Below are 24,075 nucleotides of genomic sequence, written 5' to 3' on the forward strand. Positions count from 1 at the left end.
AGTTAAACTCACTTCCATGATGATGATGACTATCAGCATGATTATCATGAAGAAAAACAGTCTCTGACCAAGAAGAACGGAAATAAGTGTGAGCTGATCTGTCAACAGCTGCTGGGACATCTCTTTAATCATGTTTTTGAAAATCTCATTGTCTTATTCATGTTCATACATGACACACATTTCACACGAGCTTTAATACTAGATTATTTTTCATATAAAGTCATCTATATGTTACAAAATCACCTCTTAGAGTCATAATTTTCTCTCCAAGTTAAACTGATTTATTTAATCAGATTAATACATTTGTATACATTTCATTTTGTCTAAAAAGAGTAAAACAAAATATGCAAGTGGCAGATCTTTCTACAGAATGATGTTTGGACCAGGTTCGGAGAACAGAAGGAAGTAGGAGAAGAGACAGGTCTTCTCGTCCACGTCTTGTGTCGGAGGACAAGAAAGACTGGCTGCTGTCCATCACAACATTGTTCACCAGGAACAATGAGGGAGTAAACACATTGTTGTATTTCAGCTTCTATTCTGTCTTTTGATTCAAGATAAATATCTTATTTAAAAAAGCAACATGAGTCTCTGCTGCTGAACTCTAATAGACAACATATTGGACAAACACATAAGAAGAACTGGTCAGTCGTCTGGTTCGGTCACACACTGCTCCACAATCTCTCTGAGGTTGGGGTTCTCCATTGCGGCCGCCACGCGTTCCTTATCGTTGATCTGTTTGTTAACTGGAGGACAAACAGGGAACTTCATATTATTTCTCTAATTTTATGAGTAACAAAATATTTCCTTGTGGATTCATGGGTAACTAGGCTTCTCGCACACAGCTACTCATTATTATCTGGATCTTCTACAGTCAATGCATCAGAGTTCATCTGATTGTAAAAACAGCAGAGAAAACTGGCACGACACCTGCTCTAGGCCTACTGATGGATCAGGACTGGAAGGATGGGCTCATAAAGATCAGCCAATCAGTTTTTTGTTCCAATATCTGACGTTTGTTTATATGGTGATGGTGTTTTATTTGTGTATGTAATGTGTATGTGATACATTAACTGATGTGAAAAAGGGGTGTAAAAGATGAACTGATATGAATCAGAGTAAAGCTTGGACATTAAATTTGTCAGCTGTACCAGATCAAACATAACATGTCATAAACTAGTTGGCTGGCTCCAATCTGCCATTATAAGGTGACAGAAGGTTTTACTGCAGATTAGGGCTGCACAATTAATCGGATTTTGATCGTGATCACGATTTTGGTGGCCACAATTAAATGAACCTGATCGTCAACGATATTTACATTAAAAACGCAGCTCTGCTGCTTCTCTGATCACACACATTCTCAACCTGCAGTCGGCCAACCACCAGGGGGCGAACGCGAGGCCAAAGCTTCATTAAGCTGCCTAAAGAACAAGGGCGTGCACCTTTTACAGTCGGCAGCTAGTTGTACTCAGTGTTGCTAGTTTTCACTCACCTCTAGCGACTTATTTTCAAAAAACGACTAGCGACTAATCTAACGACTTTTTCTGGTGATATTGGAGACTTTTGGAGACTGACGTGAAAGAGCGTATAGTTCACTCTTCAACAAGGGGGGGGTGCTCCGACCCCTCCCCCGTCCAGAAGCACTCAGAAGAGGCTTGGTCCTCACGCAGCAGCTGGACTCAGAGCAGAAGATCTGTTTCATGACCAGGCTGAAAATGAAACGTACATAACTGCTGCTGGCTGGTCCCGCGCTGGCTTACCGTCAGATATTAATGTTTATTAATGAAGAGTGTCGACATTAACATTTAAAAAGTGTTGTGACATGTTGCAGACTCCTAATTAAAAAAAACATTACACTTAATAAAATTAAACTTAAAAAACAAAGAAAATATTGACTGAAGAATTAAATTTTTATTATTTCTTTACTGTTCTAAACATTTTTTATGTTGTCTTTTCTTCAATGTTTGCCTTTCTCACAACATCCCTCCCACACTAGCATCCATTACTAGTGATGGATGTTCGGCTCTTTTCAGAGAACCGGTTCTTTTGGCACCTAAACGGCTCTTGATTTAGCATCTTTTGTAGCCCCAAAATTTACATTAACTTCTCAAAAATGAATGGTAAATGTATTTATTGCATTATTTATCATCTATTCTAATTTAAAGTTTACTTTTTCACAAAAAATTGTTGCAAAGTAGTTTGTTTATAATTGGTGCAATAAAAATACATGTTTTTCCAAACACAGTGAATAATCGCGATTAATAATCGTGATTACAATATTGATCAAAATAATCGTGATTATTATTTTGGTCATAATCGTGCAGCCCTACTGCAGATCCAGGGGAACAAGACCCATCGGTGTCAGAGTCTAACACCATAGAAATTTCGAGGAATGGACTGAGCATCAGCTGCCAAACCGCTGGATGATGCTGTCCAGAAATTTCTACTCATTAATCACTAAATACATGTCTGACATAAGGGAAATCGGAGGATTTTAGTGTGGTTGATCTAAGCACTGCAACGTTGACTGCGTGGAAGTTAATGATAGGCACCCCACTCAGGATAAAATCTCAGACACCAAAGCCCACAGCAGCCTGAGTTCATTAAAAACACTCAAGTAGAGCTGGGTATCGATTCAAATTTCAAGAATCAATTCGATTTTATCCGATCTTTTCTGATCCAAAATCGATTTGGATTAGTGTTATTACAACAGTTTTTTTTTTTAGCTATTACCTGATTTACATTACTTTGTATATACAACATATTAATATTAGTATTGACATTCAACCTCAATTTAATGAAGTATTTGTAGTTAAAGATGGCTGTAAGGACCAATCCCCTCATAGACTGTTCACACAATTACTTCAACAAACATGCTGTGGGGCAGAAGAGGACACCAGAGGTGTCTATACCTGCAGCAATAGACTGCTATTGGGACACTAATCTGGTGCATTGTTAAGAATATGATATTAAGAATACATCCAAAACCTGTTGCTGTTGAATACAGATGCAATTTTATTTCAAAATAGGGCTGGGCATCGTCACTAATTTCCTGAATTGATTCGATATTGATTCATGAACTTTCACTTTCATGAAAAATCCACTTTTAGCCTTTAAATACATGTTTTTGTGCACTATTACTGTTAATCAATACATCAATGCTGTGTATACATCTTTATATTCTTTTTGGGTCATGTTTGTCAGTCTGTTTAGTTTTCTCTATTTTCTATTACGTTTTCTTATCTATTACATCACAGTATTTGCTGCGGGTCTGCTAAATAAGGTCATGGACTTCCAGGTATCCAATTTTGTGAAGCCGCTATTTTTTATTTATTTATTTATTTCCTTGAAACGATTCTGTAGTCAGTTTAGTTATGCCAAAGTAACCAGTAGTCAAGTCAAAATGTGCGGTTGTTTGGTGTATTAACACACAGAATTCCTTACATCGCCCCCCGCCTCAGAGCCCCTTTGAAGTGCCAGGTTGGATTTAATTTTTCACAGAAATGTACCAACATCAGCTCTTTTTGTTTGCACAAAGCACTTCGAGGACGAGTGCTTAAGCAACTTCCACCAGTATAATGATGGATTTGCAGAAAGACTGCGTCTGAATGACGGGTCATTTCCTTTTCTCTTTGGAAACTACGGACACAGCAAGGTGGTAAGCTCCAAATAACGCTAAAATTACATCAAGCTTTATTTTAGACATGCATTTTCTTTGTTGATATGATGTACCGGCCGTTGTTTTGATAGTATTAGCACTGTGTGTTCCGCTAACTTTTAGCTTCCTACCTGAGGATATAACTGTGCTGTGTGCTAACTTTTAGCTTCCTACCTGAGGATATAACTGTACTGTGTGCTAACTTTTAGCTTCCTACCTGAGGATATAACTGTACTGTGTGCTAACTTTTAGCTTCCTACCTGAGGATATAACTGTACTATGTGCTAACTTTTAGCTTTCTACCTGAGGATATAACTGTACTGTGTGCTAACTTTTAACTTCCTACCTGAGGATATAACTGTACTGTGTGCTAACTTTTAGCTACCTACCTGAGGATATAACTGTACTGTGTGCTAACTTTTAGCTACCTACCTGAGGATATAACTGTACTGTGTGCTAACTTTTAGCTTCCTACCTGAGGATACAACTGTACTGTGTGCTAACTTTTAGCTTCCTACCTGAGGATATAACTGTACTGTGTGCTAACTTTTAGCTTCCTACCTGAGGGTATAACTGTACTATGTGCTAACTTTTAGTTTCCTACCTGAGAATATAACTGTACTGTGTGCTAACTTTTAGCTACCTACCTGAGGATATACCTGTACTGTGTGCTAACTTTTAGCTTCCTACCTGAGGATATAACTGTGTTGTGTGCTAACTTTTAGCTTCCTACCTGAACTGTACTGTGTGCTACCTTTTAGCTTCCTACCTGAGGATACAACTGTACTGTGTGCTAACTTTTAGCTTCCTACCTGAGGATATAACTGTACTGTGTGCTAACTTTTAGCTTCCTACCTGAGGATATAACTGTACTGTGTGCTAACTTTTAGCTTCCTACCTGAGGATATAACTGTACTGTGTGCTAACTTTTAGCTTTCTACCTGAGGATATAACTGTACTGTTTGCTAAGTTTTAGCCTCCTACCTGAGGATGTAACTGTGCTGTTTGCTAACTTTTAGCTTCCTACCTGAGGATATAACTGTACTATGTGCTAACTTTTAGCTTCCTACCTGAGGATATAACTGTACTGTGTGCTAACTGTTAGCTTCTTACCTGAGGATATAACTGTACTGTGTGCTAACTTTTAGCTTCCTACCTGAGGATATAACTGTACTGTGTGCTAACTTTTAGCTTCCTACCTGAGGATATAACTGTACTGTGTGCTACCTTTTAGCTTCCTACCTGAGGATACAACTGTACTGTGTGCTAACTTTTAACTTCCTACCTGAGGATACAACTGTACTGTGTGCTAACTTTTAGCTTCCTACCTGAGGATATAACTGTACTGTGTGCTAACTTTTAGCTTCCTACCTGAGGATATAACTGTACTGTGTGCTAACTTTTAGCTTCCTACCTGAGGATATAACTGTACTGTTTGCTAAGTTTTAGCTTCCTACCTGAGGATGTAACTGTGCTGTTTGCTAACTTTTAGCTTCCTACCTGAGGATATAACTGTACTATGTGCTAACTTTTAGCTTTCTACCTGAGGATATATAACTGTACTGTGTGCTAACTTTTAGCTTCCTACCTGAGGATATAACTGTACCGTGTGCTAACTTTTAGCTTCCTACCTGAGGATATAACTGTACTGTGTGCTAACTTTTAGCTTCCTACCTGAGGATATAACTGTACTGTGTACTAACTTTTAGCTTTCTACCTGAGGATATAACTGTACTGTGTGCTAACTTTTAGCTTCCTACCTGAGGATATAACTGTACTGTGTGCTAACTTTTAGCTTCCTACCTGAGGATATAACTGTACTGTGTGCTAACTTTTAGCTTCCTACCTGAGGATATAACTGTACTGTGTGCTAACTTTTAGCTACCTACCTGAGGATATAACTGTACTGTGTGCTTTGAATAAAACGATTTGGCTTTGTTTTTTGCAGTTTTGTGTAGGGGAACACATGATCCAAATGCATTCAGTGACTTTCTTGACGCTCGCGTTAGCTAACTCCCTAACAATGTTGAGGCCTTGTTTATCTTATTCATATTGTTGAAGTGTGGAAAAAGTAGTGTTGGGGATGGGGGGACAACAGCTGGTAGAGAAGGCATGGGAAGATGAAAAATACATGGAAGTGTTTGGGGGACTTATCAGTGAGGGACGAAAAGAAAGGGAGAGAGGAGGACTCAAGGCTGGATGGACATGTTTTTCGTTGTTGAAATCTCTAGTAAACTTGCCAGTAAAACGTTTCTCTGCTGGTAGATAATCGTATCGCTGCTATCAAAGTACAAATATGGCCGAATGGGGTGGAGTGGAACTTTCTGTGAAGGCGGGGCATGAAATGCCTCATTCACATTTAAAGAGACCAAAATGAGTCGCTCTAAAGACGACCCTCAGAACAGGGTTAACAAGGGGTGTGTGAAGGTAGAATAACCAGGAATTCAGACCAAAGCATTGCGGTTCTATTTTATATAGACCATAAATTAATGATTTACATGTGAAAATGAAGGATTTAAAAGCATGATATGTCCACTTTAAGTTCAGATCTCAGATACCCTGTTGATGTTAATACAACTTGCAAAGATATTGGATCTATTGAAACTCGTAATACAACTTGGAAATTCCTTCAATGATGGTATTCAGCTTGATCAGCTGTGTGCATTTCCGTAACGACCGTAATGCTATCAGAGCACTAATACCAGAGCAGGAGAAATCCTCCATCTGCTCCTCACTGGAGCAAGATGCTTCCATCTGCACCTGCCTGAGAGAATCTAGAAAATTATCTTTCTGTCTGATTTCCAGCTGGCTGGCGTGTGTTACGGCCCCTGCTTGTCGTAGACAGCTGTGGCCGTTTGTGTTTTGATTAGGGGCTGCAGAGCGCTGCCCGGAGTGGCTAAGGCCAGCGTCTTTGTCCCCGCCCCTTTTGACTGGCATTCCTCTGGACCAGTCAGGCTGCAGCTCATAGGGAAGCTCAGGCTGCAGCTGAGGCAGGTCTGGAGGGGGAGAAGCCAGAATGGCTCCGGCCGCTTTCCCCCTCATGTTGTGCACCGGGTGTGTGTGGTAGAGATGGGATTTATGGCTCTTTGAAGGGAGCCGGATCTTGAGGAGCCGTTCCTTTCAAAGAGCCATTCAAAAGACTGGCTCGTTCTCACAATATCTTACAAAATTTGACAATATATAAGAATGACAAACAATCAAAATATGTACCTATATGAAATCTACTATACAAGATTAAAAAATTATAGGAAAAATATAGATAAAAAAGGATAAACCTGAGCAGTCAGAGCAAATTCTAGTAAATGTTTTGGATAGAACTCACAGTATTTGTTTCTAAACAATACTCTCTGCCCATAGATGCTTCACATGAATGGAGCATGTTGGACATCAGACTTCTATGATGTCACAAATGTTATTTATTTTATTTTCATTTTACTCAACTGTACTACTTCTTATTTACTTATTTATTCATTTATTTATTCATTCATTCATTTTTAGCTTGAAGTGGGGTGGGGGGATTGGGCTTGGCATGTGTGAGTGTGACATGAGTGTGTGTGACTGTGTGAAAGATTTCGTTGAGTGTTTTTATTCTTATGTTTTTAATCATGTAAAGAACGTTGTGTTGCCTATGGCATGAACAGCGCTTTATAAATAAAGTTTGATTTGATTTGATGAAGGCAGTGTCAAAAGTTTGTATATAAAAAGAATGACTCACAAATGAACGACTCACAGCTGTGAATCGGTTCTCATCGTTCATTTAAAAGAGTAGTTCAAAAGAATCGATTCGTTCATGAACGTCACATCTCTAGTGTGTGGGTGTCGCGACCACCTCCTTTTCCATGATGGGTGCTTTAAGAGTTTAATTGTGTGATTAAGTTTACTTTGGTGTGATTGTTTCAGTGCTGGGCTAGGTTAGTGTTTTATTGTGTTAAGATGTCAGTCACTTTAGTTTATGGGCCTGCTGTTTTGTTTGGTTATAGTTTCCTCACCGAGTTGCGGTTGTGTCTTCGTTTGCACTCGGTGAGTGTTTGGTATAGGTTTTGGTTTGTTTCTTTCTGCAGGTCCGCTAACCCCAGCTTACCTTTACTTTGTGTTACAGGTTGTCATTCGCGGTTTAACGGGAATTGTAAATAAATGTGCCCTCATTTTAACTCACCACCTGTCCTCACCGTGTTCTTTGTTACGCCCTTCCATACCCCTGAGTCGGGTCGTAACAGCGTGTTTACCGATGTGTGCACTCTGTCCTCTGATGGAAACTCGTGCGTGTGTGTGTGCTGACGCCATGGACACAGAGAGCAGGTGCAGCTATGCCATGCCGTCATGTAAACCAGATAAATAGCATCAGACTGTTTACTGTTTGATAAAAGGACAAAGTGTAAACCTGTTCTAGATTAAATGTTACTTTAAATGAGCATATTGGATTTATTTTAATCTACGTGCATGGTGAATGTTATCGTGATCGTTAGCATTAGCTGCTAATGTGAGTGCCATAGAAATATACACTAGATGTCGCATTCAGGCTTGTCAGGCACATCAACACGGCCGCCATCTTGGGCCGGGGTTTCAGACCCGGTCAGATCAGTCAGACTGTGTGTGTAAAACCAAAATGCCAGATTTTTGTGCTGCATACGAATGTTCCTGTGAAAGAAACACCGAGACCATGAGGGATAACATTTCACAGTAAGAAGTGGTTTTATATTATTTAACTAAATGAAATGAAAACCGGCTTATGTCAGGACAAGAAAATAAAAAAACTTTCTGTTAGTAAGACGATGATTACAGGAAGATGGTTTAAGTGGGAATCAGCCACTTCATATAATTGTGTTAAGTAGGCCATTTCAACATTATCTATTAAATCAGTTTCATGGCGCTAACATGAAGTTTAACTTTGACCTGTAGCTACAGAAGAACTGAGAGACGTTCAGATGGATGTTTGTACGTTTCCAGCAGATAAATGGAGGAGGCAGCATGGGTAGCAGCACTCAGGAGGAGAGACTTTGTACCGAAGGACCGTTCAGCCGTCTGCAGCCTCATTTTAACCCAGAGGACTTTAACAGGACTGGACAGTAAACTGGTTTAAATAAGGAGTGATACCATCCATTTTTAATTTTCCTGACTGTCTCTGCAAAGTTAGTGTCATGACAGTTTCTCATGTAATCCTAATATTTCACTAACACAGCAGAGTCCCTCTAAATGATAATAAAACACACTATTAGAAATGCTTCCTTTTAAATGAACCCTTCGGTACTCGTACAAATTTCTCTGGTCTTGAATTCTCTGTTTATTTTTTTTTCTTTGACGTTGTGTTAAAAAACGTGTGTTTTATGTTGGTGATGTGTTCTTTGGTACCTTATCAGGTTCATTACTTGTTGGTCACATCAGAGGTAAATTTAGGTTGAAAATGACAAGAAGAACAGATCCAACTTTAACTGAGGTATTTCATTTTGGGCATATTTTGGTAAATGTTTAATTTAGGCAATCCTCTTTTTTTTGAATGAGTGTTTGTTTTTGTTTTTCTTTTGTTTTTTATAACTCATTCCTTTACGTTTTTGTTTATTTATATTTTATATTATTCATATTATAAATATAACTCCATATATGAGCATCACCATTATTTCTCTTAGTATTGTAGAAAAAAAAATCTGTATCCATGTGAGTGTGTCTGAGTATGTGTAAGTGTATGATATAAAATAATAATAATAATAATAATGATCTGTTGTATTATAAATATGTGTGACTTATCTAATAAACCAAGCCGATTGAAAACCGTATGGAAATTCAGCGAGTTGTGGTGATTTTAATCGTTGATAGATCTCTGACTCTGACTGATGCAGTAAGAAGACGCGGCTTACCCCGGCCAAGATGGCGGCCGCGTTGACGCATCGTTCCTACGGACAGCAGCGTCAGAGGCCACGTCTACGTTCATATATCTATGGTGAGTGCTGCGATCTTAGCGCTAGCTGCTAATGTGAGCGGTAATGTGCTGCAAAAGACTTTACAGGTAAATGTAATCTACACAGGTGAATGAAAACCAAAACTTTTCTGAACATTTCCTCGGTAAGAAAAGCTGATTTTTGACGGAAGCAACACAGAAAACCAGTAGTGTGTATATATGCAAAGATCTCGGCCAACCTCGGTGAGTCACCCGAGAGTTGGGTTTATTTAATTTGAATCGATTCAAAATTGATGAATCAATTTTTTTTTAACCCAGCCCTACCCTCAAGTCATCTAATGGCTGTACATCTGATCACCTTATCTTTTATTAAATATGTGTGGTTATGGAATTGTTTCCATATAAAAATGACCTGTTATTTACAAAACAATATTAATATTAAATAATTGTGAAGTGGATGAGAGCATCACATAGATCTGAACTGTCTCTTAACAGAGATACTTTACCCATACATTGACTTCTGGAGAGGGAGGATTCTCCAGACATCCAGAGTCTTTATCTGAAACATTGACTCACGCTCTCACATCAAAAAACATTATGTCCTTGATCATAGAAACAATTGTAAGTCATAGACTGACTGAGTTTACTTGTTCTGTGTTCTCCACTGTCAGTATCAACAGGATAAAAGTAATAACATACCAAGCAGCTGAGCGTAAACTTCAACACTGAAAGCTTTGGTACATCTATATGAACTGTCAAAACTTACTGTCCTCTTCAGTAGAGTGAGTTCCCTCTGAGATGTAAATTTCCAGCTGAAGAGAGAAAAAGAGAAAAAAACAAACAATAAAAAGAAAAACAACTGAAGGCAGCAGGTCTCTATGAAGGATGTTTTCTAGAATTTTAATACAGATCAGAAAGGATCTGAAAAGCTGCCTTGGAGAGCATGTTTGGATCAGACGCTGCCTAATCACAGAGAAATCTGAACAACAGTTGATTCATAACTTGTGGATGGTTTTACCTGAGCTAACCTTTCCTTAACAGCAGTATCTCACACATCAGTGTTAGCATGTAGCATGCAGCGTGTAAAGTCGGCAAATCATCTCAAAGCACTTTTATTAATACAGTTAAATGCAATTTAATCTAAATTAATACTCTACATAAAAAGTAAGGTCTCTGATTTGGGAGCACTAACCCTTAAATGAGGTGTCCCCTCTCTGATACTCACCTTATGTTTGAATGGCAAACATCGCTGCAGCTTTACCTGTAGACACAGACCTGAAGGCACATAAACCACCATACACTGATCAATCTGCTGCAGGAAGGAGACAACACAGGCTGGCGTCGCTCTCTGGGACACTCAGACACACAAAAAGTACTCAAATCTGCAATGACTTTTGAACAAACCAGAATAAATAATATCTCCATGAATCCTGTTTACTGTTATTCAATATTCCTCCACCTTCTATAATCCGTTTTTAAAGCTATTCTGGTATTTATCATGAGCTCAGTTAGCTGTTTTTATTTTTTCTGCCATGTGATCACAGGGGGACTCACCAATCAGAGTAGCCAGGGAGCAGTGAGGGACGGTTGGAGAGAACTTTATTATAATGAGGTACTCGTCTTCTTTGAGCTCCTGGACCTCCACACATTTCTCCGTCACCACCTCCAACTCCTCCAGGGTGTTGGGCTTCTCTGGGTCCCGTATTGATCGGATTACATCTCATAAAAATAATAAACGGTGTCAGTGACGATCCAACCATTTTAAACATACGGGAAAATAAGACAATATTTCACAGAACACTGTTTTATAGAAAGTATCCCAGTGGAACAGATTTCCTAAATGTTAAAATGTTATCTCTCTCTCTCTCTCTCTGTATATATATATATATATATATATATATATATATATATATATATGGTATTATGCAGCCGGGTCCATATGTTTTCTCAGCTCGATTAACTTTACACAACAATGGGTCAGATCAGTTTAAACATACTTACCATACACTTCCAACGCTTTCTCGTCCATCTTTTTGTTCCTCAGGACATTCCTGCCGCCGACAAGACCAGATAACTGTAAAACCTTGGTGACGGTTGACGATAAATAGCTCAATACTATTTCCATTCTTTGGAAAGCGCCATTATAAATGAATCCGGTTAAAGTTGGGCCGAGTTAGACCTTCAATCGAGCACTGTTTGACAGCAACATACAGTTTTATCAGATCTTTATCAACGAGAAGAAACGCAACAGCTAAACTACAACAGGAAACGATCTACAGGTCAGCAGGTTGGGCTGCAGCCAATCAGCGTCAAATACGCCTGACAGGCGAAAGCAGTCGATGACAGATATTTTGATTTGGCCCCTTTTAATTGAAACCCCATCGAAGAGCTCGATTTAAATTTCTAAATTGTTGTTTCTGATACGTTTTCTTTTAAGTAGAACAAACAAACATTTCTTATGAGAAGACCTAGTTAAATCTACCTGGCAACAGGTAAAGTTTCAGACAAACTGACTTTTCACGTGCTGCTGACGAAACAACGTTAAACAACGTTTTATTAATCAAATCTCTAGTAAAATTAGAGTAAAGATTTACGTTGTTCAAATATGTTAACCAACATCGTCTATCGATTAAATTATTTCCGGCAGTCCTTTCGGGCAGCTGACAGGTCACGTGACTACATGGACTGAGGACTTGTTTACTAGACACGGAAATGTTTAAATGTAGTTGATGGTTTGTTTTAATCTCCGTCAGAGTCGTTTTAAAACATGTTTTCTGTAAAATGTTAACCACGTGACCCGGAAGTTATCACGCTGTCAGTGAACTGTGAAGATGGTGGGATATGGTGATGGCAGTAACTCCGTCGAGGTGGTCGTTATCCCTGAGAACCAACACTGTAGAGAGGTAAGGGACATCCAGAAGGCTGAACTGTGTCCCGGAAGTTCCCTGCTCGGCTGTCTGGCTGTTCAGGGGCTCCTGGTGGTGTGGGACCCGGCGGACAGAGAGGCCCCTCCGGCTGCGGTGGACGGCACCTTCGTAGAGTGAGTTCAGCTGCCTTTATCTCTCCTTACATCGGGACCATTAAAGTCAACACTGAAGACAGAAATAAAGAAAATAATGGTAGCTGTATGTAATTATAGAGTGATTAACGCGTTAATGTATTTTATAGGCACAGGGGGAAAAGACTTCATGACGATGCATGACACGTACCGATGAGAAATTAATAAAGGTTCTACAAGGCATCTTTATTTATATAGTAGTGCAGAAAGTTGTGTGCTACTATAAACATCCATCCACCCATTATCTATACCGCTTCGTCCATTAAGAGTCGCGGATGGAGCTGGAGGCTAACCCAGCATTTAACAGGTGAGAGGCAGGTACACCTGGACAGGTCGCCTGTCCATCGCAGGACCAACTCAGAGGGACAAACAACCATCCACGCTCACACTCACTCCCGGGGAGAGTTTAGAGTCACCAATTAATGTAACATGCATGTGTTTGGACAGTGGGAGGAGGCCGGAGTACCTAAAGAGAACCCATGCTTACACGGGGAGAACATGCAAACCTGTTCAAACCAACCCCCATCCTGCTGACCTTCTTGCTGTGAGGCTGCAGTGCTAACCACCACACCACCATGCAGCCATACTTTTATAAATGTATGGCACACATATTCAAGTTAGATGCTCATGATGAACTTCAACATCTTGGAAATTCCTGGACACATTGACTTTGGAATATAATCTTTTTGTGTTTGTACCCCCAGTCTTTGTTTAACATTTCCAGTTTTCTTCATTTCCCATTTGTTTGATGGTTGATTGATCATCCTTCCTTGGATGATCATCTTCAAATCAAAGCACATCATAAATAAAGAAAAGAACTGTTTTCTCTTCTTTCCCAGCTTCTCCTGGGAGGAGATGACGGCTCAGAGTCGGTGTGTGTCCAGCTTCTTCTTGTTGGCTGTGGGATCTCTTGGAAACCTGAAGCTGCTGGAGGTGGAAGCAGAACGATCTGCCCTCATTTCTGTCCTCTGTGTGTGTGAATGCTCTGCAGACCGTCTGCTGCAGGTTGTCAAAGAGCAGAACCATGGTGAGTACCACAGACACTCAGCTGCTGCTGGAAAATATTTGCTGGTGACATTCATGGTGTGTCCGTCTGGTTTTAGGTGTCTGTGAGCTGCGGTCTGTGCATGTTTTATCGTTTGTGGCCGGTGGCTGCTGCGTGCTGTTGAATCGCGAATGGCTGCTGCAGATGCAGTGGCAGCAGGATCAGGAGGACCTGCAGATCTTGTCCTGCTGCAGCCTCCAGATGACCATTGGCAGTACAGCTGTTCATCACTGCGTCTGCACAGAGACCCTGTTCATCCTCAGCTCCTCTGGAACCATCTGTATCCTCCCTGATAAAACTTTACTCACCCAGTAAACCATAAACTAAAAAACTTGAAAGAAATGTTCCTGTTCAACGAAACCATCATTTTGAAACAGAAGAGTGATTTAAACTAGAAAAATAACATTTAATTAACACTTAAACCCCAAACCATTTTTGCTTCTTTTGGTCTTCCTGGGTTTTGTTTTTATATAAATTGCATATAGATGCTCAACCTTTTCAATCCCAGTAAATATTCAGACATTTTTTTCACAGTGCAACCTCAGTTGCCAGATTATGAGGCTAAAATTCTAGTAAAAGAAAAGAATGCATCAGTAGTAGCACCATCAAAGCCAACCAAAACAGAATTTATTACTAACAATACTTTGTAGAAATAACACACAGATCAACAGTGATCAAGCCTTTTCACCTCTGCAAGGACGACACAAAACAACAACTGTTTACATGTTTACACTTTTCCCTCCTGCTGTTATTTTTTTATTTAATTTTTTGCTGTTTACAGTTACTTATACTTATATTTTCCTACTATCCTCACAAAGCCAACTCCAACTCAGCTTGTTTTTAGCACAACCGTGCATCAAAAACATCTTCTTGGCTTTATTCCAGCTATAGAGCAGCATTATTTTTGTTCTTTTCAGACAGACATAGCTCTTTCTGCTCACTGGATGATCTTTGGCTGCTCCTGATTGGACATAACCATCAATTTGAGCTCTTTGATTGGTGGAAAGTTTGACAGGAAGTAGTTTCATCCTAATTTTTCTAGGTCAAAATATAGGTCTCTTAGTAACATAGTAGTAATACAATCTTTTTTTATAATGAAAATATGATAAAGGTGTTATCATGGATTGCTCATTGTGGAGCGGGATTTGCAGCTGGATTGTAAACCTTCTGAACAGGATATAAATGTCTGGAAAAGTTTTGTAAATCACCTAAGGCCTGGTACACACATAACGATTTTTTTAATCTTATGAGATTTTTTTATCTGGTCAAGACCTCACACGTGAAGATAAAAAAATCAGTTTTGATCGTATTGTGTGTGGTGTGCTCCGAAAATGTAATTACAGAACAACACACACATAATGATGCTGTCCAGCAACTCATCTACAATCTAGTCCTCCGAGCCAGACAAACATCGAAACGTAGAAGAACCATAGCAACAACCGGAAAACACAGCACCCAGCATAGAAGAGGACATACAGGACGAGGGAATGATGTGGTCTTGGGACTATTGTTAACAGGCAAATACAGAAATAAAAAAAATAACAGACTGGAGACGGCGTGAACACGGACTTTATTTACTTCCTTGTTCCCCAGACAGCTCGCTCTCTGATTGGCTACATTTCGTACCACGTCACCATCCACGCAATCAGTATGCACGAGTTGTCGGCGTTCCTCAGAAATCGGCTCTAAAATATTGAACATGTTCAATATTGCTGATTGTCGACTACGACCCGTTTCAGAGCGGATTATCGGGACAAATCGGCTCGTAACCACAGACCAAATCGGATTAACAAACTGATTAAAAAGGCCAGCTCAGTGGTGGGGCTGAGCCTGGACTCTGTGGACATTATTGTGGACAAGAGGATGAGGACCAACTAAGAACTGTTCTGTCTTTCACAGACCATCCTCTCTGTTCTAAGTGAACTTAAGAGCTCTTTTAGTGGGTAAATGGTGATGCCTCGGTGCTCAACTGAACGTTTAAGGAAGTCTTTTGTTCCTGCTGCTGTGTGCTTTTATAATGAGCACTTTTTATGATTTTCGTTGTATTGTATGTTTTAATGGCTGTGTTCTGTGTTGCAATGATGTTGTAATGGTGTGTAGCAGAGTCTATTAATGTAGTGTTGATGGTGTATGTTTTTGTGTTAAGCGTCCTTGGCAATGTAGTTTCCCCCCTTTGGACTAGTAAAGTTATCTTATCTTAAATGATCAGGCAGGGAAATCTCACGATGATCAGGCGTTTGTCGTCCGAGGGCGGGAAGAGGCAAAATCGGGGAAAAACAGCCCAAAAATCGTTATGTGTGTACCAGGCCTAAAGGGTAAGCTATCCATCAAGCTCAGGGGTGTTGGACAGCTAGCCGAGTTTTAGGGATTAATTTCAAGGTGAGGTTTTTTTAGACTGCAGCAACCACACCTATCCAACAAGCAAATAATAAAAACAAACAAAATTCCAACAAAAACAGAACAAAAAAAAAAAGTTAAAGGTTCAGAAAAGTCCAGTTGAGCTGTGTTTAAAGCCTGTCACAGAACCTGCCTGAAGAAAGAAGCAGCCCCTGTCAGTCCAGGTTCTGGTTCTGGGTCTCCAGGAGGAGCTGTTAATGCCACAGAGCTTTAACTGGAACAGCTCTGACCAGTATGATACAGTGAAACTAGTTCAAGTTTAAAACAAGGAACAAAATCTGAAACTGGATCCTGAAACTGACAGGAAGTCAGTGAACACACAGGGATCATGTGATCACGCTGGGTCATGTGATGGTGTTGTCACCGCTAAGTCAACATGCTGTCATCCATGAAGAGGTGACTGGTCTGTGCCATGCTAAGTTACAGCAGTCTAACTGGGAGAAACTGGATGACTTTTCTAATTCAGATGTAATTACATTTACACAATTTATTTGACACCTTCAGAAGAAGAGGAAGCTTTCTAGTTAAAAACTGAATGAAAGTTGACCAGAAACCATATCCTGAAGTAATTCATCATTTAACATGAACACATTCAGTTTCTAAATTAATACTGACGTCAGCTTCACTTCGTAGAACAGGCAGTATCTATAAACTACCAAAGAATTTATAAATCACCATGATCTGGACAATGATCTTAGATGTGGATGCTAGGTTTCCTAGACGTCATTTCTATGGTGGAAAAGTTCCCTGGATCTCTGAACCCTGATCAACGAACATGTCTGTACTAACAGTTATTATTTTATTTAAAGTGAAGTTTAAAAACAACTGAAAGCATTTGTGACATAGCAAGATTAAATGCAGCCCATTGTGTATGTGAGCTGAGATGAGACAGTTACCTCTTTAAAAGCCTAACCCCCCAAAAATTGGGAGACAGTTTTCCTTTTTTTTCATCTGAAGTCTCGTTTTTGGCCCTTTAACAGAAAAACAGACTGTGGACAGCAGGGTTTTGTGCCAAGTATTTACCATAAAGTGATGCAAAAGATCTCAGAAACTGTGTGTATCAAATATGATACATACGGCATTACAGGGTTTGGTGGGAACATTTTTTTCCTCACTTTTCTGGTTTCTCTGATGCTTTTTTCCATTTACCGCCTTAATTTTTAATATTTAGCATTTGTAACATCCTGCTGATCACTATTACAAAGATAAATTAGGGGTAATACTTAGACATCATCCATCAAAATTATGTGTTTCACTACACTACCACAAATGTTAGAATTAATTTAGAAGAATAAAAACAACACCACTCAGTTAAGGTTAGCCAAAATTACAAAAAATATCAATGTGGATTTTGACTTAATCGTTAATGTAGTATGTAGTCAAGACCTTTGGTTAAAAAAGGCAACTGACTGAACACAACTGCATTTATTTTCTATTATAATAAAGTAATTTAGTATGAAGTTCTGTTGTTCTGGGACATTTTCAGATCAATCCCCTAATGCCTAAATGTATTCCCAGTTAATATAAAAACACAATAAATAGAGATAAAAGTAACAAAAAGAAAAAGGCTGGAAAAAAAGTCCAATTAAATGTTAAATAAAGTAATAATGATGAATAAATAATATATATACAATGTAAAAATGAACACACAAATAATGGTAAATATATTGAATTAATTAGAAGAAAAGATTTTTTTTTTTTTTTATCAAAATAAGTGGCTTGTAGGGATTAAACTATTTTTATTTATTTATTTGAATGGATTAAAATTTTTTTCCCGTTTCCAAGGGGATGAACTCGTCTGTTTCTCTGCTTCGGTGCAGGTTGTGGTGGCAACCCGTTTTTCTTGCAGTAATGGTGGATAACACAGAGCTGTGTTTGGAGTCAGAAACCATCATTCCCAGTGGTTCTGTGGTTGTCTTTCCCCAACTCTATACATCTCAAGGGGGTTTTCTTTGACCTTGTCTTCCAGCTGTGCACAGCATCCCTGATGGCTTTCTTCTGGCCAACATTGACCTACCTGCCTACTTGAGTTTGGCAGAGGATGATGTGATCTTCTCCTCTTCCTCATCTTCTTCCTTCACCCTCCTCCATGTGTCAGCTGATCTCAGTACAGCTGTAGCTCTGACCCTGTCTCACACGGCTGTTGCTGTGGATCTGAACGACTACTTTAGGTAAAATTCACTTTTTCTTCTGTCCTCTCATCATTATTTTATGCTGTTTCACAAGTCAGGGGCTGTTGGATTTATTTTAGACGATTCATCTAAGGCAGCAGTTTGATGTAATAAAAAGAAACACAACAATGCTCCATCAGTATTATAGGAAGATGGAGGTCTCTCTGTGCGGAGAGCCCAATGCTAGGCTCACACCAGAAGACTTTTAAAAGATTTGCAAAAGACTCTAGAAAACTACCAGCTCACATCTAAAGACAAATGTTTGGAGTTTTATGTCTCAGACTGAGATTTGACAAAGACTGGGAATCACTATTTACAAGACTACAACTAGATTCTTTCAGCATTTTTTGTGATATGTTGGACAGTTGGTATGGAACAGGGCTGATCTGCCCACAGCAAAGCAAACAAGTGGAGAGTTTCCCTCCAGGGAATTACACATCATTATTAAGTGTGCCTTTGCATCTCCACCAGGTGTTCCACCAACTCATCAGCATCTGGAGGATGAACAAGTTTTCTATTATTCTTTCATTTGTTAGATCGTTATACTGTAACACGGAAATGATCCACAGCAGACATTTACTTCTAATAACCATCCGCTCGTCTTTCTGGATGGTCCACCGACGACGTTTCATCACCGCTTCTTGTTCGTCTTTTTTTTTTGTTTTTTTTTTTCTCGTCTGTTTTGCCGGTGTTCTGACTGTCAGGATTCCTGTTTCTGCTCATCTCTTGGTTGTTTATCGTGCGTTGTCACCGCAACTTGTGATAATATCAAACCGTCCATCAATCCATTTTCTGCCACTTATACGGAGTCGGGTTGCGGGGGCAGCTGCCTAAGCAGGGAAACCCAGACTTCCCTCTCACCGTCTACATTCACCAGCTCATCCGGAGGGATCCCGAGGCGTTCCCAGGCCAGCCGAGAGATGTAGTCCATCCAGCGTCTCCTGGGTCTTCCCCGGGGCCTCTTTCCGGTGGAACATGCCCCAAACACCTCAGAAGGGAGGCGTCCAGGAGGCATCCTGACCAGATGCCCGAGCCACCTCATCTGGCTCCTCTCGATGTGGAGGAGCAGTGACTCTACTCTTAGCCCTTCCCGGATCACCGAGCTTCTCACCCTATCTCTAAGGGAGAACCCGGCCACCCTACAGAGAAACTAATTTCAGCCGCTTGTATTCGCGATCTTGTTCTTTGTGCGCCGTTTGACCTGCCGATACCCATCAGCTGCCTCTGGAGTCCCACAGGCCAAAAAGGCCCGATAGGACTCCTTCTTCAGCTTGACGGCATCCCTTACTGCTGGTGTCCACCAACGAGTTCGGGGGTTACCGCCACGACAGGCACCGACGACCTTACGGCCACAGCTGCGGCTGGCTGCTTCAACAATAGAGGCACAGAACACAGCCCACTCGGACTGAATATCTCCCGCCTCACCCGGGACATGGTTGAAGCTCTGCTGGAGATGGGAGTTGAAACTCTTTCTGGCAGACCCTCACAACACGCTTGGGTCTGCCAGGCCTGACCGGCATCCTCCCCCACCATCTGAGCCAACTCACCACCAGGTGGTGATCAGTTGACAGCTCTGCCCCTCTCTTCACCCGAGTGTCCAGAACATGCAGCCGCAAGTCCGATGATATGACAACAAAGTCAATCATCAAACTGCAGCCTAGAGTGTCCTGGTGCCAAGTGCACAAGTGGACATTCTTATACCTGAACAAGGTGTTCGTTATGGACAGAAGTCCAACAACAAAAAAGCACTCGGATTCAGATCAGGGGGGCCATTCCTCCCAATCACGCCCCTCCAGGTCTCGCTGTCATTGCCCACATGAGCATTGACGTCACCCAGCAGAACGAGGGAATCCCCAGCAGGAGTGCTCTCCAGCACCCCTTCCAAGGACTCCAAAAAGGGTGGGTACTGAACTGCTGCTTGGTGCATAAGCACAAGCAACAGTCAGGACCCGTCCCCCCACCTGAAGGCGGAGGGAGGTTACCCTTTCGTCCACCGGGGTAAACCCCAACGTACAGGCGCCAAGTCGGGTGGCAATGAGCATGCCCACACCTGCTCGGCACCTCTCACTGGGAGCAACTCCAGAATGGAAGAGGGTCCAGCCCCTCTCAAGGACAGTGGTTCCAGAGCCCAAGTCATGCGTAGAGGTGAGTCCAACTATATCTAGCCGGAACCGCTCAACCAGCTCAGGCTCCTTCCCCGCCAGAGAAGTGACATTCCACGTCCCTAGAGCTAGCTTTTGCAGCAGAGGATCAGACCACCAGGGTCCCCGCCTCTGGCAGCCTCCCAGCTCACACGGCACCTGACCCCTATGGCCCCTCCTGCAGGTGGTGAGCCCACAGGAGGGGAGGCCCATGTCACCCTTTCGGGCTGAGCCCGACTGGGTCCTAGGCAAAGGCCCGGCCACCAAGCCCTTGCCTCCATGCCCCACCTCCAGGCCTGGCTCCAGAGAGAGGGCCCCGGTGACCCACGTCTGGGCAAGGGAAACCCTGGTCCTTACTTTGTCATCATCATAGGGGTGATTTGAGCCGCACTTCGTCTGGTCCCTCCGCTAGACACCTGTTTGCCATGTTTGACCCTACCAGGAGCATGAAGCCCCCGACAGCATAGCCGCTAGGATCATCAGGACACGCAAACTCCTCCACCATGATAAGTTGGCGGCTCAGGGAGGAGATAATATCAAACACGTTTGATATTGTCTCAGATCCAAGACTATGGAAAGATTGCCAGCTTACACCTAATGACCGAGATGACGGGAGTGCTGTGACTCCAGAAAAACTCCTAAGATTTCCTACAGATTTCCATTTTTAGTCTGTGACCATGAAAATCGTTTGGTGTGAGCCCAGCATTAGAGAGCTAAATGGTTGTAGATATATAACCAATCAGGAGGCTAATCATGCTAATCAAATGGTGGAGCAATAAAAGGGGAAGAAGATGAGGTCCTGATGGGAACATTGAACATAGAAAGAACGGGAGTTGAACCACTTTGATCCTTTTGGAGACATAGTCTGTGGATGTTCACCTGTTCCACTAAACGCTTCCCAATTGTGATGATCCAAGTGTCTCTAAAGGAATAATAAACTCCTCCTCGTCAATATCAATTGATTCGCTATAAGACATAAACTCACCTCCCTGTGTTCAAAGCATTTAACAGAAACAAATATGTGTCTTTCTTCAAGAGTGTATCCAGACCACCTACTCTGTGCTGCCCCCCAGTCCAGACCCCCTCTTTGGCCCAAGGACCCAAGAGACCAGGACAGCCTGTCCAGCTCCAGCTCCAGTCTTGCAGCTCTTGGGTTGTCCTTCAGAGATGATCGGTAATCGCTGGCACAGATCATATCATGGGTTACTAGAGGTCAGAGATGGTTGAATTTAGTCAAGGTTTAAACCCTAACATGCACATTCATGCTAACGGTGTATTTACACAAGTTATCCTCCTACCAAGTCAGTCCATGGTTAAATAGATGATGCTGGCAGGTCATTTCATCTGTAGATGATGTTGCATTTTTTTTTGTTTTACACCATAATTACACCCAAAACCTGAGCAAAAAGAGACTGATGTGGTTTTCAGGACAGCATTAAAATAGAACATAAAGTACTATAGAATCATTCTTTATATGAAAATGTGAGCGAGGGAACTAGTTAACCTTTAATCCAGTGTTAACTATGGTGGCTGGGAAGTGCAAAACAATATTACGTCGAAATGCACATTTACATAATAGAAACCATGTTTACGGCTGGTGTTACACCAAAATCTGTTACCTATCAGAATCTGTGACAGCCAGGGATGAGAGTGTACAGTTCTCTGCATTTACGTCTTAGAAGACAAGCAAAGTCTTGAAAACACTTTTATTGAAGTCTGAGTTCATTATAATGCAGGTACAGTAAAGTCATACATTCTGATAGTATTCTGATATCAGAAATGGTGACCTCTGTGTATTGTCAAGAAAAGGACACTTATGTCAATAAGTCTGAGAACGCTGTTCAAGACTGTATCTTTAAAATAATGCATTTATTTTACATTCTTAATGTCTTTTCTTATGTTTATTAATATATTTTTGTTGTGTTGTTTGGATTATGCTGTGGTTTTTGTGGTGTTCTGACTTTGATTTAAAAAAAAATTTCTTTCCATCAACAGTATTAAAAATAGTATTGAATATCGAGCACCATCCTTAGTATCGATATCAAGTTAGAAAGTTTAGTATCATGACAACCCCATCAGGTAAAAAGCAAGGAGAAACCAAGTAGGGTAGGAAGTCCTGCTTGATGATCAAGATCTCATCTGTTTCCATCTCCTCCTGCAGCTCTTGGGAAGCCCTGCTGACATCCATGTATAGCAGAGCTCAGAAAACTGCTTCCTTCTCCTCCACCCAGGCTTCCAGAACCTTCTGGTCTTCCTTGCTCCCCCACATTAAGTCCCACCCAGCTCCATCCTCAACAGACAGCAGCGCACCTCCTGGTGGGATAGTTGTAGTTTTCTCTGTCCCAGAGTCATCATCTTCATCTGCGCTCAGTGTTTCTGAGTTCTCTGCCCTTGTGACCTTCGTCACCCCTGGCAACAGACAGACCACAGTGGCATTATGGGACTTGGAATCTGGACGTGTGAGCTACCACCGGACGGAAGGGGAGGCAGCTCCGGTTCACTGCTGTGGAGGGAGACAGCACCGACTGCTGCTAAAGAGTAAGGGACGTTTTGGAACATCATCACGTTTTTGTAGCCAGGAACAGGAAGGGACTCAGAGTAGAGATGAAATGCACATTTGCATTTATTTATCTTTAGAGCTTACTGGACGAAGGTCGTCATGTCACATTTAATGTATTAGCTTATAGAAAACTGAATGTCTTCAGGAATAGGACATTCTTTTTCGAGAGAAACCAAACTAAAGAAAACTTATTTTCCTGGTTTTCTCCAGAGACCGCCGTCTTCCAGGTCTTGTTCTCCGTGTCCCAGCAGGATCTGCTGAGCCGGTTGATGTTGTTCGGCAGCGCAGCGACAGTGGATGCAGTCTGTCACCTGAACAACTGGGGACACTGCTCCATACCCATCCACACCCTTCAGGTGGGACACTCCCTCAGTCTCATTTGTTGTGATTTACCAACACACCACCACAGTCACCTGATTTATTCTGGGTTTTACAGGCTGGGCTGAAGAACCGTCAGCTCGACACGGTGGATCTTTATCTGAAAAGCAAAGAAAATGTCCTGAACCTATCAGCAACATTCAGTGCAGCTGATCTACCAGCAGACCCCTCTCTGAGCCTGATAGACAGTATGTACATGGCTTTCATAGACTTTTCCTTTAATGTTTCTGTTGGATGACAGGTTTGTAAAGATAAAAACGCTCCAGAGATTTCTCTTTAATGTTAATCCAGAGGGTGTTAAGAGAATGAGAGTCCTGCGAACAATATTTTTAAAAGAAGAACACTGGGAATTCTTTGGTTAGTTTAGATGATTGACACCAAAATTAACTGGGAATCAGGAGAAATAAGGACTAGCTTCCAGATTCACCTTAGAAACATAGATGAGGACCCAGAAGGAAGTAGACCCAAAGATAGTATATTGTAGAAAGAGGGTACAGTTCTTCCACAGTGGAGGGTGGGAAGTGGTGAGGACGAGGAGGTCACAACCCAACAAGGGAGATATGGTTGAGGAGCTCTGGCTGTTAACAGAAATAGTGCGTCCAGTGCACATGCCACATCTGAAAGTGCGCAGAGCAACATTACTGTCATCGCTGATACTCTCAAAGAAATTAGAGCTGTGATGTGGAACATGGTGACAGTTATGCGTGACACATCTAATATATTAAAAGATCTTTAAAAATGAACCTTTGCATTGTTCTCATCTCAAACGCTGCATTA

At 41.3% G+C, this 24,075-nt stretch overlaps 2 protein-coding genes across 6 annotated transcripts in view; one reads left to right on the plus strand and one right to left on the minus strand.

Moving 5' to 3' along the window:
* Positions 1-258: 258 nt before the first annotated feature.
* Positions 259-11,842, minus strand: ciao2a (cytosolic iron-sulfur assembly component 2A). 2 transcript variants are annotated; one of them, XM_041996240.1, is made up of 5 exons: positions 11,550-11,840; positions 11,103-11,267; positions 10,774-10,823; positions 10,315-10,360; positions 259-743 (listed from the first exon to the last, which is right to left on the minus strand). In XM_041996240.1, the coding sequence occupies exons 1-5, from the start codon at positions 11,671-11,673 to the stop codon at positions 643-645; spliced, it is 486 nt and encodes a 161-aa protein (XP_041852174.1). In that variant the 5' UTR covers positions 11,674-11,840; the 3' UTR covers positions 259-642. The 2 variants fall into 2 exon arrangements, with proteins under 2 accessions (XP_041852174.1, XP_041852175.1); XM_041996241.1 differs by lacking the exons at positions 259-743; positions 10,315-10,360 and having other exon boundaries at positions 10,777-10,860; positions 11,550-11,842.
* A 353-nt stretch (positions 11,843-12,195) lies between these two features.
* spg11 (SPG11 vesicle trafficking associated, spatacsin) overlaps positions 12,196-24,075 on the plus strand; it is an 88,310-nt gene continuing 76,430 nt past the window's right edge. For all 4 annotated transcript variants that reach the window (XM_041996235.1, XM_041996236.1, XM_041996237.1 and 1 more), the window contains exons 1-8: positions 12,196-12,588; positions 13,446-13,633; positions 13,710-13,931; positions 18,018-18,219; positions 21,397-21,534; positions 22,522-22,898; positions 23,131-23,276; positions 23,357-23,486. In XM_041996235.1, coding sequence (XP_041852169.1) covers positions 12,380-12,588; positions 13,446-13,633; positions 13,710-13,931; positions 18,018-18,219; positions 21,397-21,534; positions 22,522-22,898; positions 23,131-23,276; positions 23,357-23,486 — 1,612 coding nt within the window. In that variant the 5' untranslated portion in view covers positions 12,196-12,379. The remainder of the gene's footprint in view (positions 12,589-13,445; positions 13,634-13,709; positions 13,932-18,017; positions 18,220-21,396; positions 21,535-22,521; positions 22,899-23,130; positions 23,277-23,356; positions 23,487-24,075) is intronic.

This window comes from Melanotaenia boesemani, chromosome 10, assembly GCF_017639745.1.
Source record: "Melanotaenia boesemani isolate fMelBoe1 chromosome 10, fMelBoe1.pri, whole genome shotgun sequence".
NCBI lineage: Eukaryota > Metazoa > Chordata > Actinopteri > Atheriniformes > Melanotaeniidae > Melanotaenia > Melanotaenia boesemani.

Bases quoted from the DNA above. Each gene is read 5' to 3' on its own strand.
- ciao2a (XM_041996240.1), bottom strand. From the start codon at position 11,673: ATGGAAATAGTATTGAGCTATTTATCGTCAACCGTCACCAAGGTTTTA. The intron at 10,361-10,773 runs GTGAGTATCAGA...TTCTCTCTTCAG, and splicing joins GTTTGCCATTCAAACATAAG to CTGGAAATTTACATCTCAGA. The intron at 744-10,314 runs GTAAGTTTTGAC...TTTGTCCTCCAG, and splicing joins TCACTCTACTGAAGAGGACA to TTAACAAACAGATCAACGAT.